The following is a 16,964-nucleotide window of genomic DNA, read 5'->3' as shown; positions in this document are numbered from 1 at the left end:
GAAGACTAGTGAATAAAAACGACAAATCAGTTAACTAAATGGTGCAATATATCTTTTTCATTTAAAAACTGTTTGACAAACAACCCTCCTTCATTAAACCCGAAGTTGGGACCTTATTGAGTTATTGGGCCATTTTTCTGCTTTTTCTAATTTATATCCCTTGAAGTTCTTAAAATATTTTTGAAACTTCTACGTATTTGAAAGTTATCATTATTGAGTATCAATGGTTAAAAATATTCATCCTCTCTTTGAACTTTTAATGTCTTTGAATACATAGTTTTGATTATTTAACTTAAACAGTTCGCACATTTTATTGTCTGTCATGATTCTTTGCAAACTCAGATGTTTTCATTCATCATAGCTTAATTATATGTAGACGACAGATGTTTCCAGACATCCCGTATTTACGTCCCGTATTATTTCACTTCATTACTAGTATATTCTCTGGTGTGTCTGGGTATTCACAATCACGGTTCATTGGGATATTGTAGATTTATATGCTTACCCTTTTTTTCTTGTGTTCTTGTTTAGTATTCGCTTATAGTCGTGTTTTGAATATGAGTGTCTTTTTAAGCAAATAGGATGTTGTTGCCCACATCCGAATTGGTACCCTTGACGCCATTTAAAAGTGGAATCAGCTGTGATTGCATGTGCTTGTTAGTAACTTGTGAGAATATGTGGGTAATTGAGAAAACCGGTATACCAAAAGTTCATCAAAACTGGATATTACTTTATACATGATTGTGCAAATACAGTTTTCTCAAACTTTTTCATGTATCTAATTTAAGAATAAGGATAATAATATTGTACATGTAAGCTAAACGAGCATACTATTAACTAGAGTCTACATGAAGTGGATATAAGCAATTATGAGTCACTGGCCTTCAACAATGATAAAACCCCAAAAATGTTTATAAGGCTATAAAAGGACCCGACAAGAAAATGTGAAACAGTTCAAACAACGAGAAAAGTAACGCCATAAGATCAGCAGAAGAGGGAATTCACTTCTGATTCGTTTCGAGAATGTATATGCATATCCTGGCATTGCTGGCCCTTTTTCTAACCCTAGGACATGATGAATGATGAATGAGAATGAGTAAGTTGCAATTAAACATCTAGACACTAATTGATTGTACATAATATATATATATATATCTTTAAATATTTCAATTGCATATGCAATACAGAGTATATAAATAGTAACAGTAGTTTGTTCAAAAATGGTACACGGATTATTTTGTTTTACTAAAACACTTATCATTTGAAGTCAATTCTAACATTATAATTCTGAAAAATCATTAGTTCATCGAAAAAATAGTTGTCTCTCTTTGTATGTTTACTTCTGTATTATTGTTATATAATTATGCACCCAAACTCGTGATGTCCAGGAAGATTCAAACTTGCAACCGTGCACGCATGCCATTATCCATTTTTCAAAACAGTAATCGAAGATACCAGGTTCATATAAATAACCGACCTCTTGAGTATATCTCTTCATATGTGTTAACTCTACAATAAATAATATGGATTGTAGTATTGCACATAAGAACTGGTAATCAAAATTGATGGTTTTCGGTATTTTATCTAAAAATGAAAACTTAATAAAAAAAAAAAAAAAAGGACATTGATTTTTTTATCTTTTCAAGGTATTATTGTAAAAAATAGTTATGAATAAGCTGAAAAAATGTTTTTCACAAGAACAATCCCGGTTTCACCGTCTGAGGGTTTCGTCAACATCCCATACAGCTATATATATAAATGTATAAATTTGTTTTAAAGTCCGTTAGGTATTGGGACGTTGTACTCCTCTTGTTGTAAAGTGTTTTTCTTTTTTTTTTTTTTTCTTTTTTTGTAATAAAAACAAATATATATGTCCAGATTGGGTTGATAATGTTTACTCGGTACTTTTAGTAACAAAGCACTTATATTAAGTAAAATAAATTCACTAACTCACCTTTTTACTTTGAAAAATATATTAAAAGCTAATAACAACCCTGCAAGCAATAATAATGCTATTAAAGCAATAAATCCGGAAACAAGACCAGTTCTAACTTCTTTCTTTTCTTTATTCACTGAAAAAATACGTGTTTACCTAAAGAATATAGTAACATTTGACAAATGATATCATTTGAAAGAAAAAAAAATATGTATTTTGTTTTTAATCGATGTAAGCTGATGTGAACTGTTTGTTTTAAGTTTTATAATAAGTATTATAAAATCAACTGTTTACAAAACTTTGAATATTTGAAATACTAAGGCTTTCCTACCTCAGGAATAGATTACCTTAAAGTTAGCTGTATTTGGCAAAATTTTTATGAATTTTGAATCATCTATGCTCTTCAACTTCGTACTTTATTTGGCCTTTTTAACCTTTTTTTTATTCGAGTGCCACTAATGAGTCTTTTGTAAACGAAACGCGCGTCTGCCACAAGTATAAAATTTTAATCCTGTTTTCTATTGTGTCAGGGTTTATTATATATTGAAATTATAATGCAGAGACTGATAAGTCAAATTTTTTAACAAACAACGATGTTATCATGGCACTGTGCTCGCTTAAATAGAAGAATGAGCATTCAGAACGATCACATCCCATCAAACATTGGTTCCGGTTAGAAAAATAAATTCTTTTGAAGGGAATCTAAAAAGCTTTTGATGTACTAGTAGCATATACATACACCAGGTATATTTCTAACACCAATTATTGGTCAACAGAGCCTTTCGACTAATACATCTTCGATGTTTTTGTGTGTTTGTGTTTTTGCGTCTTCTAGTCAGAAATCAAGGCTATTCTCTTTATTTACCTCTACTAGGTTCTAGTATACAACCTACTAGGTTCTAGTATATAACTCCAAAAGTATTTCTCTTTTGATGTCCATTACTATTATGTCTTATTTTGATCTAACAAGAAATGTGATGCAAACATGGTAGTACTACGGTTTACTTTGTCACTATGCTAACAATATTTGTTTGCGTTCAGTATATTCATGCAATATCTCCCACCAAAAGCTGGAGCAGACAACACTCGATACAAGTAACTTTATGATTTTCGGTGTGTTTCGGTCAAGATCAAACCTAATTTGCATTGGATAAGACAATTTTTATTTTGACTGTATATCGGCATGATAACAGGGCTTAAATCGTAGCTCAGGGAATCGGTTATGAGCAAATAATAGAAGTAAGAAATGGAGAGGAGAAGATACCCAATCAAAACCGTTAATTCAATAAAAGAGACAAGTTAAAAAAAAAAAGGCGAAAAGACAAACAAATGTTACAGTCAAAAACACTTCACCAAAAGTTAAACAGGAACCTTCCTATACTTCCTATATGTAATACCAGGATAAGCAGTTTTTGCATCACTAGTGGCATCCGTCATGTTACTTATATTAATGCAAGTCAAGATTCGATGAATAGTTGCTTTCGATAGGAAATAGGATGGAATTGTGAGCGAAACATATCAGTAAACTGTGGTCATCTGAGATACAAATATTCCATAATGGTCTAATAAATTAAAACTGTTTTTAAAAGAATCGTAAATTTCGTGTCTGCATTTTTCATGTAACGATAAATGATCATCTTAAACTTGAGGAAACATCGTTTTAGATAAATTAAATGTTCGCGTAATATTTAAGAATTTTAAGAAAACACAGTCATCCCATCAGAATTAAAGGTTTCCATTTATAGCAAGATTTTTCTAAATGTTGTCGCTGAATTTGTGTAATAAAGCAATTAACTGATAAAAATGGTGACTTGAACATAAATAAGGCCGTTAGTTTTCTTGTTTTCTTGTTTGAATTGTATGATTGCCAATGTGACAACTCTCCACAGAAGACTAAATGACATAGAAATTATAAGTTATTATGTCACCTTACGGCCATAGACGATGAGCAAAGCCCATACCACATAGTCAGCTTAACTCATCATGCCATTATTTTCAGTAAGGCTATTATTGTTGATATCAAAAGACAATCGATACTACCCAACCAAATTAAAACGTCTGTACGCCATTCAATGTCGTTATCAAAGCTGTTATGAACATCATCCTTTTTGTAGACTAAAAACACTAGTCAAGCAAAAACAAGTACGAATGCAGATATCTATTATAGCTTAGATCTGACAATCATGATCATAAACATAAGGACGCCTTCAAGAAAAAGAAAGTAATTTTAAGGATATGAGCCTGAACATATTTAGTAAGATGACGCAAAGTAACGTGGTTGATTTTTTTCGTTAAGACCTTTACAGGATATGTTAAAACAGCTGATAAAATCATATGCACTGCATTGCCAATGACTTCAACAATATTTTTTTATTCATTTATTTATTGCACGGTGGTGCTTACTTGCAAAAAGTATTTCTAGGTTTATCATTTCGCATCGGTCACCAGTATATTTAAAAGTACATCTGAAATAAAACAAGGAGCATTCATATACATGGAGGCAATTTTTTTACAAGATCTTTTTTTCTTATATACATGAATGCAGTCAACTTGAAGACATATAATGAACAACGTTGGAGAGTTATCAATATGCTGGAGTTTCTTGTTGACAACATATTTGGTGAATTTGGAGGTAATAGATGTTTTTAAACAAATTGTCGGTATTCCTATGGGATAGAACTGTGCGCCTCTCCTTGCCAACCTCTTTTAATAAATATATGATTCGGAGTTAATTGAGACACATGTCACAAACAAGAAGATCAGGGAATCCAATCAACAAACACGGCTTCCTCTGCCTCATGTACCAACTTCACCTGCAAATGGGATATACATTTCCCAACTCATTCGGTATTCATGAGTTTGCAGCTGCTACGTATACTCAGACATTATAAAACTTCACCAGTGTCTGTTCAGAAAGTGGATGTACCAAGGGTATATCAAAAAGAAGGTCTCGTCTTTTCCCTAAAAGAAACTTCAGCGGAAGATAACAAGACCTTGCTGATAGATATCCCGTATAAACTTCACAAATAATACACAATGGTCTTGAAGTATAGATTCTTTGTACTGGGTTTGTTTATCAACTTAAAAATGTGTTATAGCAATCTTTTGTTCGTCTTTGTAAATGATATTGGCATTGTTTATCAACTTAAAAATGTGTAAAAGCATTCTTTTGTTTGTCCTTGTAAATTATTACTTTTACTGTAAGGTCTATTTTTTTAAGTGTCTATTTGGCGTGGTTCGCTACTTGTACACCGAGACTAAAAATGACCGCACATTTTTTTCTTCTGTTTACGGTTACACTACTACAACAGGTTCATTTAGACACTGCATTGTTGATACTATACGTCATTTTGTCAATCACACCCCATCTCCAAACAATAACTAATAAGATAAGTTTGTCAAGAAAAATACCAAAAGCAAAAGCATGTCTGAAAACGAACAGTTAAGTTGGTTATTTCTACTCACGCGCATCGTATTATTCTAAATCCTACATCTGTTGCAAGGCACGATCCTCCGTTGAAGCAAGCGACTGTCTCTGTTTCATTTTTTGTACAACTTAATCTGTGATTGTCTGGAAGTGTTGTATATTCTCGTCTTTGACCAGTTGTTTTGTCTGGAAGAGTTGTGAGTTCTTTTCTTTGGTCAGTTATTTGGAACAGAAGTGTTGTATATTCTTTTCTTTTGACAGTAGTTTTGTCGGAATGTGTTGTATATTCTCTTCTTTGGTCAGTGGTGTTGTCTAGGAGTGTTGTATTTTCTTTTCTGTGCTCAGAAATTTTAAATTGAGTATGTTTGTTATCATTATTACGACCCTCTAAAATATAAAAAAAAATCAAAAATTATAACATAATAAATGAAAACGTAAAAAAATCTTTTCAGAAATTTGATTTTTAATTGTGGAAGAAGGATCATTTCGCCTGAACGAAATTAAGTAAACCTTGTATTTAAAACTACCCTTTTTAAGATTATTTCAATTGTGATGCTAGCTAAAATGTTCTTTCTTTTTGGTTTAATAACAGAAACTGCGTAAATTTTACCACAATACATTCATTGTCACTTCTATATACACAACCAATTTGCAGAATCATAGTTTGAAACAGGAAAAAATGTTTCTTTAGTTTATTCACCATTTAAATTCAGTACGGATTTATTCTTGATATTGATCAAGTTTGTGAACTGCTTATGACGTAACTGAACGAAATTGACAACGATATGAAAGTGTACATGTAGAACGTCTAGATTTCTTATCAGGTTATGTACTTTTAGTATGATAAACTTTTCTGTAAGCGCTAACATAATTCTTTGCTACAGCAATGTTAACTGGTTTGTTTGTACTTGTGTTTTTACATTTATTATACATTGTAGACTGAACTTCTTTTTCCATGATACTAGCTTTTGTACGTTATTCATAAACCTTTATCTGACCTGTTTAGAGTTTAGCTGGTTCGGCGAATTTTAAAGTGTGTAGGATTGTGATTTCAAAAGACTGGTGTTGCCCTATGATACTTCCACGTGTTAAAAGGGTGTTTAATTACATATTTTTGTAAGTGCTGCATATTATATATGCTATAGTAAATCTTTTAAATTCATGGGGTTTGACTGCTACTTTACTGGTACAAACCTTATGTACATATCTTCCTTATTTAATTCATATCATTTGACAAAATTGACAGATATCGACAAATTCTCAGTTGTAATTTCTTTCAAAACTAGTTGTTGTATTTTAAATCATGGACGTCAGCCAGTTAAACTAGCTATATACATATAGTCGTTAGCCATTTCAAAATGATGCCCACTGTTTTTTATTTTAATTAATACACCTGCCTTCAATTTAACAGACAAAACCTACGAAAGCAACTAGTTTTTATATTTGTTTGTACAACAATTTTTTTTAAATTTATCTTTGTCCTTACGTTTTTATACAGTACAATAAGATAGATTTAAAGGGAACTCTACCCTCGTTTGGAATTGAAACAATTCAGATTGTTTTCATATGCCCGTTTTTGTAATATAACCTATTAAACAAATACAATTGACAAGAACATTTATACACCTACTTTGCATTACTAAAAGTAAAAAAAATCTGTATTTCCCCTTTTCCTTTCAATTTGTTATTCTTAGTACATGTATATAAATCTGATAAGAACTTTTTTATGCGAGCCTCAAATTAAGTTGCAATTCAGAACAGGAAATTGTATCTTCTAGTATTGCCATTTATATAATTTATCTTTTTACCAGGCTTTTTATCTTATAGGTTTTAGTCATGTTTTATATATTTTTTTACTAAAGTTCCTATTCCGAAATGTTAATCATCTCTGCTCTTAATCTTTTCGGTGCCTCTTGAATGTGTTTCATATGCCATTTTGTTTTGTGCTTCTCTGTTACATTTTGTATGTTTTTTAGTGATTAAGATTATAACACAATGTTGATTGCTATATTTTTTTTACATTTTTACCTATCAAGTCTGTTTGTTTTGTTCACACATCGTTGTCAATATAATGGAATTTCATGTGACTGTCATACAAGTGAGAGGTTCTGCTAGTTATAAAACCAGGTTTTATTCACCATTTTCTACATAAGAAAATGCCTGTACCAAGTCAGGCATATGACAGTTGTTTTCCATTCTTGTGATGTGTTTGTGCTTTTGGGTTTGCAATTTGATTAGGGACTTTCCGTTTTGAATTTTCCTCGGAGTTCAGTATTTTTGTGATTTTACTTCTTTTTTTTGTAACATTTGATATATAAAGAAATAATATATACCTGCACACATCCAAAACAACATCCAACATGTCCAATATGTGAATATTTGAATGAGCTGCATGTTTAAATGCTATTTTTTCTGGGGAAATAAAATAATTATATAACTAACTTAATGCAAAGAACGTACAACATAACAATTTGCATTATAATAATATTTAAAACTATTTGCAATATTTTGATATTCATCAAGTATTGTGTATACGTGATCAAAGTATGTTATATATTTTGTATACAAATATCGAAACGTGAACGAAATGTTGAACCATAACATCAGATAAGATCAAATTACAGATATATATACAAACCTTGACATTAAAGTTTTTACATTTACTTTGAATTTAACAATTAAATACTTCGAATTCTTCTTTATGTTTGCAGTGTCAATACCGTCTAAAAAAAAATTCGTTTTTCTTTATTATGTTTATTCAATCGAAATTCATCCTGTGCATTATACGAAATCTCTCATGTCTTTCTGTTTGAGAATTTGCTATATGATCTCTTCCCAGCTTCCGATGTTTTATTGTAGGATTGCGTGATATATATTATATACCATCATCAGGTTCAGTAATGAGCTTGCCTTTAGTTTAAGAAAATATATTTTAATGCACTATTACTTATATTTTTACCCAAAAGAAAACAAATAGAATGTTTTTACAAAATGCTGAAGAAAACTTGTATTTTTGTATATACCGTAATTGTATTTTGAAAAACAACTAAAGTTTTTAATCTTATATCAAAATCAAGCAAGTGTTAATAATGTTATCTGTAGAATACATTACTTACCAAAAGAATATGTAAGTCATTTCTTCTTCTAATCGCAAATCATTGCATAAATATACATTATAGATAATAGTCTGTATTTCCCTAAGTTTTGCAATAGGTTCCTACAAGTTCAATCTATAGATAATACATGTACAAGCTGACTAATATGACAGTCGCTTACGTGTTTGTTAATCTTATGGTTCCTTAAACTTGCATGTACAAGATACTGAACACATTTCATTAAAGAGGAGGAATGAAAATTGAAAGCCCGTGATGAATACATGAGATAGACCAATCAAAGTGTATGCAATTGACTAGAAATGAGTATGCTCGTTCAACTGTCAAATGATTTATCATCATTAACTTTTGTTATAATGCATACGAAATCAATAGAAAAATAGTTTTTGAGTAAATAAATACTGAACTCCGAGGAAAATTCAAAAATGAAAGTACCTAATCAAATGGCAATATCATAAAGGAGAGCATTTATTAAAAAAATCTGGAAAAAAAATAAAGGTAGATGTCAATGAAATATGCTTCTATTTCAGCCTTATAAAGAATGAAATCCCTTTATGATCTGAGATTTCTCATAAACATAGATTATGGTCTCAAATAATAGTGGTAGTTACTATTAAACAAATATAGAGAGTGAGTTCTATTTTCTATTTGAACCCATACCAAATTTGTCAAATGCAAAGTAAAGTCTTCCAAACACGGTCGAAAAATATCACAGGTTAAAAAACAAATTGTAGGAAGAGATGATTGAGAAAATTAACTATAGAAAGATGAGGATATTACTCTGAAGCAACATTTCAACATCATATATGCATGGAGTGTATATCTCCAACTTAGAAATTATCCCTGGGCTTGCGCTTGAATCACGGTGTTGATTGAAGTATGCAGTTTATAGAAAAGTGTCTGAACCAATGTTTCTTAAGGAGAAGTTTGGAAATTTGTGTCAGATTTTCAGACTCCTTGGTTTTTTTACTACGATACAGGGTAAAATATTTGTCCCATAAAACCCACTTTTCTTTTCATAAAAGTCTTTATAAGTGCATAACAGATCATTTTTCAAGTATATTCTTTATGTTTTTTACAATTTGAGACCCGAATAATGCCAATGCAAATGTAAGGTAAAAGTACGAGTCAGGTTTTTTCCATCCATTTTTTAAAACTCAAATATCTCAAAAAGGAGCTGCGTGACCTATCATTTCTTTCAGCTTATTTTGTTTCTTACCTGGTGCGCTTTTGGCTTATAGTATCAATTTTAATTTCTTGATTTTTTTTAAATTTTCAACTTAGTACATCCTTGAAAGTAGTTGAAATGGAAAGTTTTATGAACGTAACCATGTCATAAAAGAGACTGGTATTGAATTTCTCTTTCATTGATCACCATGTAAAATTTTATTATCTGCTGCTTTTACATTTAGCTAACTTTTCTATATTTTAATATTTATAGGCATCAGTAGTTTACGATGTTCATTAAAACTTGTAAATCGATTAAGAAAAGCAAATCAAGGAAACAAATAAAAAAAATATGTAATCGCATGAATTCCTAAAGAAGCGAAACCGGATGCATCGACAGGGTTACCGTCTACTGTTATAAATACATCATTAGCCATGATATCTACACTAAGTCACATTGTCACAATCAGGCATAAAAAAAATACAAGTAATGACGACTATATTGGTATCTAAAAAATATACAATATTAGGTCAATGTCAGAAAAACTTTAACTTTTTTGTATAAGGCTGAGAAACTGGTTTTGCGCCGAGTACAACAAAGTTTATATCTTTTTGACATTGACTTAATCTTGTTTTTATACTGCAAGTGAAATTAATACATTGATAAGTCAGGAGCCTCTGGCCTTTGTTAGTCTTGTGATTTTGAATTTTAATTTCTTGTGTATAATTCGGAGTTTAGCATGACGTCCATTATCACTGAACTAGTATACATATTTTTTAAGGGGCCAGCTGAAGGACGCCTCTGGGTGCGGGAGTTTCTCGCTACATTGAAGACTCGTTGGTGGCCTTCGGCTGTTGTCTGCTCTATGGTCGGGTTGTTGTCGCTTTGACACATTTCCCATTTCCTTTCTCAATTTTATTGATAGATGTTTTTAAATCGTAACACAAACGATAACTTATTTTCACCCCTTAATGAACCCCTGATTGTGGAGAAAGTGTTCCATGGTGAAATTGACATTGCACAAATTATAGCTGTGTTACTTTATTTCGGAAATAAACACAACTAGTTGCAGTGTAAAAAAATAAGATGTCGCAAATAAACACTGTTGTTGTCTCAAACTTGAGATTTCCTTCATTGATATAGGTTAATCGGTTTTGGTCGAGTTCGTGTTATTCAGTCTTATGTTCTCTTGTAGATTTTTTGATTTTTGATTATTTTTATAGTCTTCCTGAATTCTTCTAGGTTTTGTGTTTTCTCTGTTTTTTTTTTTTTTTTATATTTTCCTATTTAGAAAAAAACGCCGGAAGTATGTTTGCCCCATCGGCGATTAAAATCATATTTTCTGAATATTTTACATTATATAATAAAAATTAGGAAAATGGAAAGATGTGTGCGAAAGAAGCATTTTAAATTCTATTCTAGTAATAAACACCAAATAACGGCATAACCATCTTCATATTGAGCTTGTTATAGTATCCATAGCAACCGTCATTCTACACGTTCTTAAGATAAAAACTCAAAAGCCGTTTTCGGAATTGTTTAAGATTTATTTGCACGTATTCCAAAATTTATAACAGTTGTTCATTGATAAGAAAATATGCTATACTCAGACAGCCAATCTGCACTAAAATGTTGACTTCATAACATAGGTATATCAATGTCATGGAAAGAAAATTCTACTTTTTTCCAATTATAATCTTTCAGTGTCTAATTGAAATTGTACTGTCTAACACTGATCTTAACACATATATTTCTCCTTTTGTTACTGGCTGTATTTTATGGTTTATACATGATGCAAACTTGTAAATCAAAGATAACAAAGTTTTATATTTGGCTATCATCGTATGTTACTGTTAGTTTCTGTAGTTTATATCTTTGAGAGTAAGCTATTAACTTGGTTTAATTTCATCTGTTATTTACACCTTTAAAATTTCTTCCTCCGGTTTTATATCTGGTAATTCTGTCTCTCTCTTATGTTTCTTTTTGCAGATTAATATAATTATGACTACAGTAAAGAGTAACACAATGGTTATAATGCCAGCAATCAATCCTGCATTCGTTGTTTTCTCTTCTCGTTCTCCTGTGAAATAGATTAAGTGTGCATATCAAACGGACTAATATATATGTATTATCTCAAGTGTGATTGAAACACTTACTGATGATTTTAAAATTTATTTCCTCAAAAACTGGTGTATAGAAATATGGCCACCCCTTTCTTCATTCGACCGGCATTAAACCCTTGCTAAAGTAGGACGTCCGTTTGTTTAAATACGAAGCCACGTACGGTTCGAATAGTAATTAATGAAATGCGTTGTGTAGACCGCCTACGCTGCTCTATGCACGATAAAGAACCCTTGCAACAACACTCTGAGGGTCCTAAGTTGCTAAGTTGCATGGATAAATTTCTGCCCAATTCCAATTGCAACCAGAGGCGGATTTAGGAGGAACCCAGGGAGCCCGGGCCCCCCTTTTTGGAAAAAAATTTGGTTGCTTATATAGGGAATCACTGAAGCGTGACTGGAGCGGGCCCCTCTTAGGTCAGTCAGTGGGCCCCAACTTATGAAAATGGATCCGCCACTGGCAACATATAATCATGTTGGTGGCTATTCAATTTCCTAAACTTTTTTTCGGATATAACTACCTTACAGAACATGTAGTAAATGTAAAATGTTTTTTCGTCCAGAATAGGCATAGATAATTTCATTTGACGGTACGCAAACAAACAACCAACATAAACTGTCAATTAATTTCATTATCAGGTAATTCCTGGAGTTCATGATTATACATAATGTGTCAAAGAAACAACAAAAACCTGACCAAAGAGTAAAAATATAATCGAAAGCCACAAATATATTTATACCCGTCATAATTCGAAATTTTCAATCAATTTAAAACAGTAATGAAAATTTCAATATTGCTTTTAACAATGATTTTGTTTAAAAAAAAATTTAAACATAACTTAATATATACTGCTATAAAATGATACATTTACAGTCATGTGAACTTAACATTCTACATCCTGCCGATACTGTTTACTTTTATTTTGACATTGCACAATGTTATTCCTACTGTAATCACTAGCCAGTCAACACTAATATTGAGAGTTCGAACCCCTCTCGTGTGGGTGAACACGACTCCAACCTTGACTAGAGTTGTCAGTTTTCCAAATCGAAGGTCAGTTGTTTTCTCCGGGCACTCCGGATTCCTCCACTAATAAAAACTGCCCGCCACGAAATAGCTCAAATGTGGCCCTTAAAAATGGCGTTAAAACACAAACAATCCATCAATCATATTTCACTGGTGGCTATTGTTTTTATGTTAGCTGTTTTTGCTCCTTGTGTTGATCTTTTAAGTAAAGCCGATTGCAACTGATTGTTTACAGTTTATCCTTATTTTGTGTTCTTACAGCCTGTCCCTAGTTCGCAGAGTTGCGCGCTCAATTGTTTTGTGGCTGTCCCAGGAAACTGTAGTACAGTGCTTGTTGTTCATTCATGCATGTCATATTTGTTTTTTCGTGTTATGTAGGCCATTCGTTTTTTTTTTTTTTTTTGTTAGAATGGGTTCATCTTTTTAATGTAGCCCGGGGCCTTTTTGTGCCGATATAAGATATGGACGTTCTTGCATTGTTGCTTTTAGCCGATATAAGATATGGACGTTCTTGTATTGTTGCTGATAACACGGGGGTCTATAATTGATTTCTTCTACTCCAATTTATATTTTGATGATAGTCGTCTCATAAGCATTTATACCACGTTTCCTCATTTTGATATATATATATAGATGATTAATGAAACTTACTTTTAAAAATGATATTGATATCTATCATTTCGCAAAATTTACCAGTATATTTTTTTACACATCTGAAACAAAAAATCAAGGTATGTACAACAAAGAAATTTTAAAATAAAAACAAATAAATTGCATTTTGCGATTTCTAAAAGACATCAAGTTTACAGTAACGTTGTATTAAAATGAATAAATTCTTTCAAGAAAAACATATACTGCGTCACGACACAATAAAATGAGCAACAGGAACAATTTCTTTATTGACACAAAATAAAATAAAACATTTATTATGCTCATTAATGATTTTTACGGACACTGGAAAATGAACGCCGCATTTTCGTATTTGTACGTTAATATACTTACGCACAGCGAACAAATCTATCTTCTATGAAAGTTGCGAAACATGTCCCTCCGTTCCGACATGATATGGTTTGTGTTTCATTTTCTGTACATTTCAGTCTGTGATTAACTGCCATTTTAACTTCATCATGTGGAGCATTTTGACCTTGTGTATGAATAAGACGTAAAAATAAAATAGTGACTCATTCGTAGAAATGTCAAAATATCACCCCCTAAAAACACTCTAAAATAAGTTGATAAAATTCTTAGCCAAATGAAAAGTAAACCATGTCCCTAGTTTCTTTAAAGAAAAAAAGTATGATAACAAAAATACCGAACGCCATTGAAAATTGAAAACGGAAAGTCCTATATCAAATTGCAATATCAAAAGCTTCAACACATGAAACAAATGGAAAACAACTTGGTAAGGCTTTTCCTTATGTAGAAAATGGTGGATTAAATATAAATTCCAAGACTGCAACAATTATGTTTCGATATTTCTCTTCCCGACACAGTTAAATTTAAGTATTTGAAGCGTGATGCTTGTCGAGTTTTTTTTAATACATTTGATTTAATGTTGAGAATGAAGAAAAATCGTTCACACGAGTTGTAGTGATTGAATCTGTTTCTGTTATGACATTTTTTTCCCTTCCTTTTCACAGATTTGCAGAAAATTGTGTTTTTATATGTGACGTCTTAAGGAATGGTCGCCTTTTTCGTGATATCAAATTGAAAAATTCATAAGAAACCAAGAACATTAGTCGTCATAATTGAATTTCTACTAATCATTACCTAGAACAGATATTTCACTGGTGAGGAGAAATATCTTTCTTACACCAATCAAGAAATGTGAAAAAGCCCAAAAGTTACAGAACCATGGTTTCATAGCTAACTAGCTACAAACGAGACAGAAGCTACTAATGGGACATTCAAAACTAATACGTCGAAGGTCGACAAATCAAACGACGAAAAGATAAACAAGTCCACAAAACACAACATAAAACACTTAAAACTGATCAAAACTAGGGTGAGAGCAGGTGCTCTGGAAGTGTAGTTGGCTTTTGTCCCAGTAGTGGCACCTGTCATTCGTCAAACTCGAAATAAAACCAACTAACAAGAATTGATCTATAAGGTATAGCAAAGGCCTGCCTTAACCACTTCGAATCCATATGTTAATAATCAGATGTAATCATATGCAAATATTGATAGTAAATATAGAAACAAACAATGTAAGTGTATACGAGATCATGGTTCTTCGGTGATAATCATTAAACGATTGTATCAACTCGTTGACAGAAATGAAAGGCCATCATTTAAGTTGGTTTCGTTCTAATACTAAAATGCTTAGAGTGAGGTATACAATATAAAAAAAACTCATTGCAAAACTTTTCAATAACACATCTTGCTGTAAAAAAGTCAAGTATTAACTTATTAGTAGCTGCATCGATAGTAATATGCATAATCATTTTAGTAAAAATAAACGTAAAGTGACTTTACCTGTACAGTATTCTATCAAAATAAAACAAGTAAGCAGAATTCGTACCAACAACATCTCTAGGGGGTACCCTATCTTACCGCCAGGTAAATAATTATGATAAAAAACATATCCGGTTGACAGTTTTTAAGTTATATCGTTTAATTTAGGATAATTTAAATGGCAAGGCCGTGAAAATTTGAAATCAAGATAACGTAGATTAAGTTACGGGTAATAAATTAACTCATAACGTCTTTAACCAATACCCAGTATAAAATGTAATTTAAGTTTATAATTCATATTATTTTTTTATTCTTAGTTCATTTAATCAGTGAACCTTCTCTTTTCAAAAAATCTTAAATATTTATTTTTACCTTCCTTATCGCATGTATTACATGATAAAAACTCGATTTATACAGGTAGACATGAATACATTTACAAAACTTTAAACTAATAAACCGGAATATTTGCTGCTTATGAATGCCATACAAATGTATTATCACTGCAACCTTCGAGAATATGACTGTCCACATGATAAGGAACTTTGGCTATAAATACTTTAAAAAAAAAAGGAACATGAATGACTGTATTAGACTTACAACAGGCCAGAACAACCGAAATAAAATTAATATGTTTAAACTAACAACCATCTCCGAAAAGAATAGACGAATACCGGTAGTAAAAAAATCCTTTATCTACCATACATGATAATTTAAATGACATTTTTTAAAAATCAAAACATCTCTCATTTTTATTTTGTTGGGAAATGCATGCAAATGTATGACATAAGTAGACACTTAAATAAAGGCAACAGTCAAATATTGGTGTTCAATCGTCAAAAATCGATTGGGAGAAACAAATCAGGGTTGCAAACTAAAACAGAGGTAAGCACATCAACTATAAGAGGAATACATGTGTGGCAAAGTTTTCAAAGATATCAGGGCAAATACATTAATTTAACTCTATTCAGCTAATTATAATTCTGAGTAAAATACCTTTTACACAGCTACAAACTTAAATGTTTCAATGAGAATTTTTAATTCGCATGTTCAAAACGTATCATGTCCATCCTGATATTTTTGTAGTACACAATAACATAACAGGTCAATGTTCTAACGACAATTTATCAATCTGATTAGTGATTCTTTAATTTTGTAAATACAAGCGCGGATCAAACTTCATATCGTTATTACTTTTAATGTGGTACTATCATACAATGTAAGTGTATATAGCTTTGCCTGTGTGGAAGAAATAATAAGAGTCATGATTTGAGTATGTTTTCAGATATAAACAAAACAAATGTTGGCTACTCAAGTTGTGTATCATATTCAAGTTACATACCAAGCATATAATTATCATTTGGAAGTTATTACGAGTCTTTTTAAGTAAGATCTTTAATTCATGGGAAAGGTTCTAAAACATCGGCCGGCGGGGGCAAATCATACCTCACATGCATTTGTACATTCTGTTTGAAACCTTTACCAGCATAATGACAATTAAAATATTAAAACGTAATACGTTTATGAATACATGTTTAAAGCCAAAGATGAATATAATATATATTGAGGCCAACTCGGATTTGTTTTTTTTTTTTTTTCCTAATCGATTTATGAATTTCGAACAGCGGTATACTACTGTTGGCTTTATTTGGCTTCAACATTAAACAAATGCATATGTTCAAAAGAAGTAGTGATGTGATAATTGGATTGGTTTAACAACTT

General features: G+C 31.4%; 2 protein-coding genes across 2 annotated transcripts; both read right to left on the bottom strand.

The window, feature by feature from the left end:
• Positions 1 to 1,126: 1,126 nt before the first annotated feature.
• Positions 1,127 to 8,622, bottom strand: LOC143072041 (uncharacterized). The gene is made up of 6 exons (XM_076246818.1): positions 8,480 to 8,622; positions 7,697 to 7,775; positions 5,402 to 5,750; positions 4,340 to 4,401; positions 1,955 to 2,072; positions 1,127 to 1,509 (listed from the first exon to the last, which is right to left on the bottom strand). The coding sequence occupies exons 2-6, from the start codon at positions 7,755 to 7,757 to the stop codon at positions 1,461 to 1,463; spliced, it is 639 nt and encodes a 212-aa protein (XP_076102933.1). The 5' UTR covers positions 7,758 to 7,775; positions 8,480 to 8,622; the 3' UTR covers positions 1,127 to 1,460.
• Positions 8,623 to 11,167: 2,545 nt separating this feature from the next.
• Positions 11,168 to 15,422, bottom strand: LOC143070575 (uncharacterized). Its single transcript, XM_076244818.1, has 4 exons — positions 15,267 to 15,422; positions 13,794 to 13,935; positions 13,443 to 13,504; positions 11,168 to 11,724 (listed from the first exon to the last, which is right to left on the bottom strand). The coding sequence occupies exons 1-4, from the start codon at positions 15,319 to 15,321 to the stop codon at positions 11,561 to 11,563; spliced, it is 423 nt and encodes a 140-aa protein (XP_076100933.1). The 5' UTR covers positions 15,322 to 15,422; the 3' UTR covers positions 11,168 to 11,560.
• Between the last annotated feature and the right edge of the window lie 1,542 nt (positions 15,423 to 16,964).

Source organism: Mytilus galloprovincialis, chromosome 4, assembly GCF_965363235.1.
Source record: "Mytilus galloprovincialis chromosome 4, xbMytGall1.hap1.1, whole genome shotgun sequence".
Taxonomy (NCBI): Eukaryota; Metazoa; Mollusca; class Bivalvia; order Mytilida; family Mytilidae; genus Mytilus; species Mytilus galloprovincialis.
The sequence above is the reverse complement of the archived record's forward strand: the minus strand, read 5'-3'. Positions and strand labels throughout refer to the sequence as shown.

Coding starts and splice junctions, on each gene's coding strand:
- LOC143072041 (XM_076246818.1), bottom strand. CDS start 7,757: ATGCAGCTCATTCAAATATTCACATATTGGACATGTTGGATGTTGTTT. Junction 5,751..7,696: donor GTTGTTTTGGATGTGTGCAG/GTATATATTATT, acceptor TTTATATTTTAG/AGGGTCGTAATAATGATAAC. Junction 1,510..1,954: donor ATATTTTTCAAAGTAAAAAG/GTGAGTTAGTGA, acceptor TATTTATTGTAG/AGTTAACACATATGAAGAGA.
- LOC143070575 (XM_076244818.1), bottom strand. CDS start 15,321: ATGTTGTTGGTACGAATTCTGCTTACTTGTTTTATTTTGATAGAATAC. Junction 13,936..15,266: donor TTTGATAGAATACTGTACAG/GTAAAGTCACTT, acceptor TTCATACACAAG/GTCAAAATGCTCCACATGAT. Junction 13,505..13,793: donor GATAGATTTGTTCGCTGTGC/GTAAGTATATTA, acceptor TTTTTGTTTCAG/ATGTGTAAAAAAATATACTG.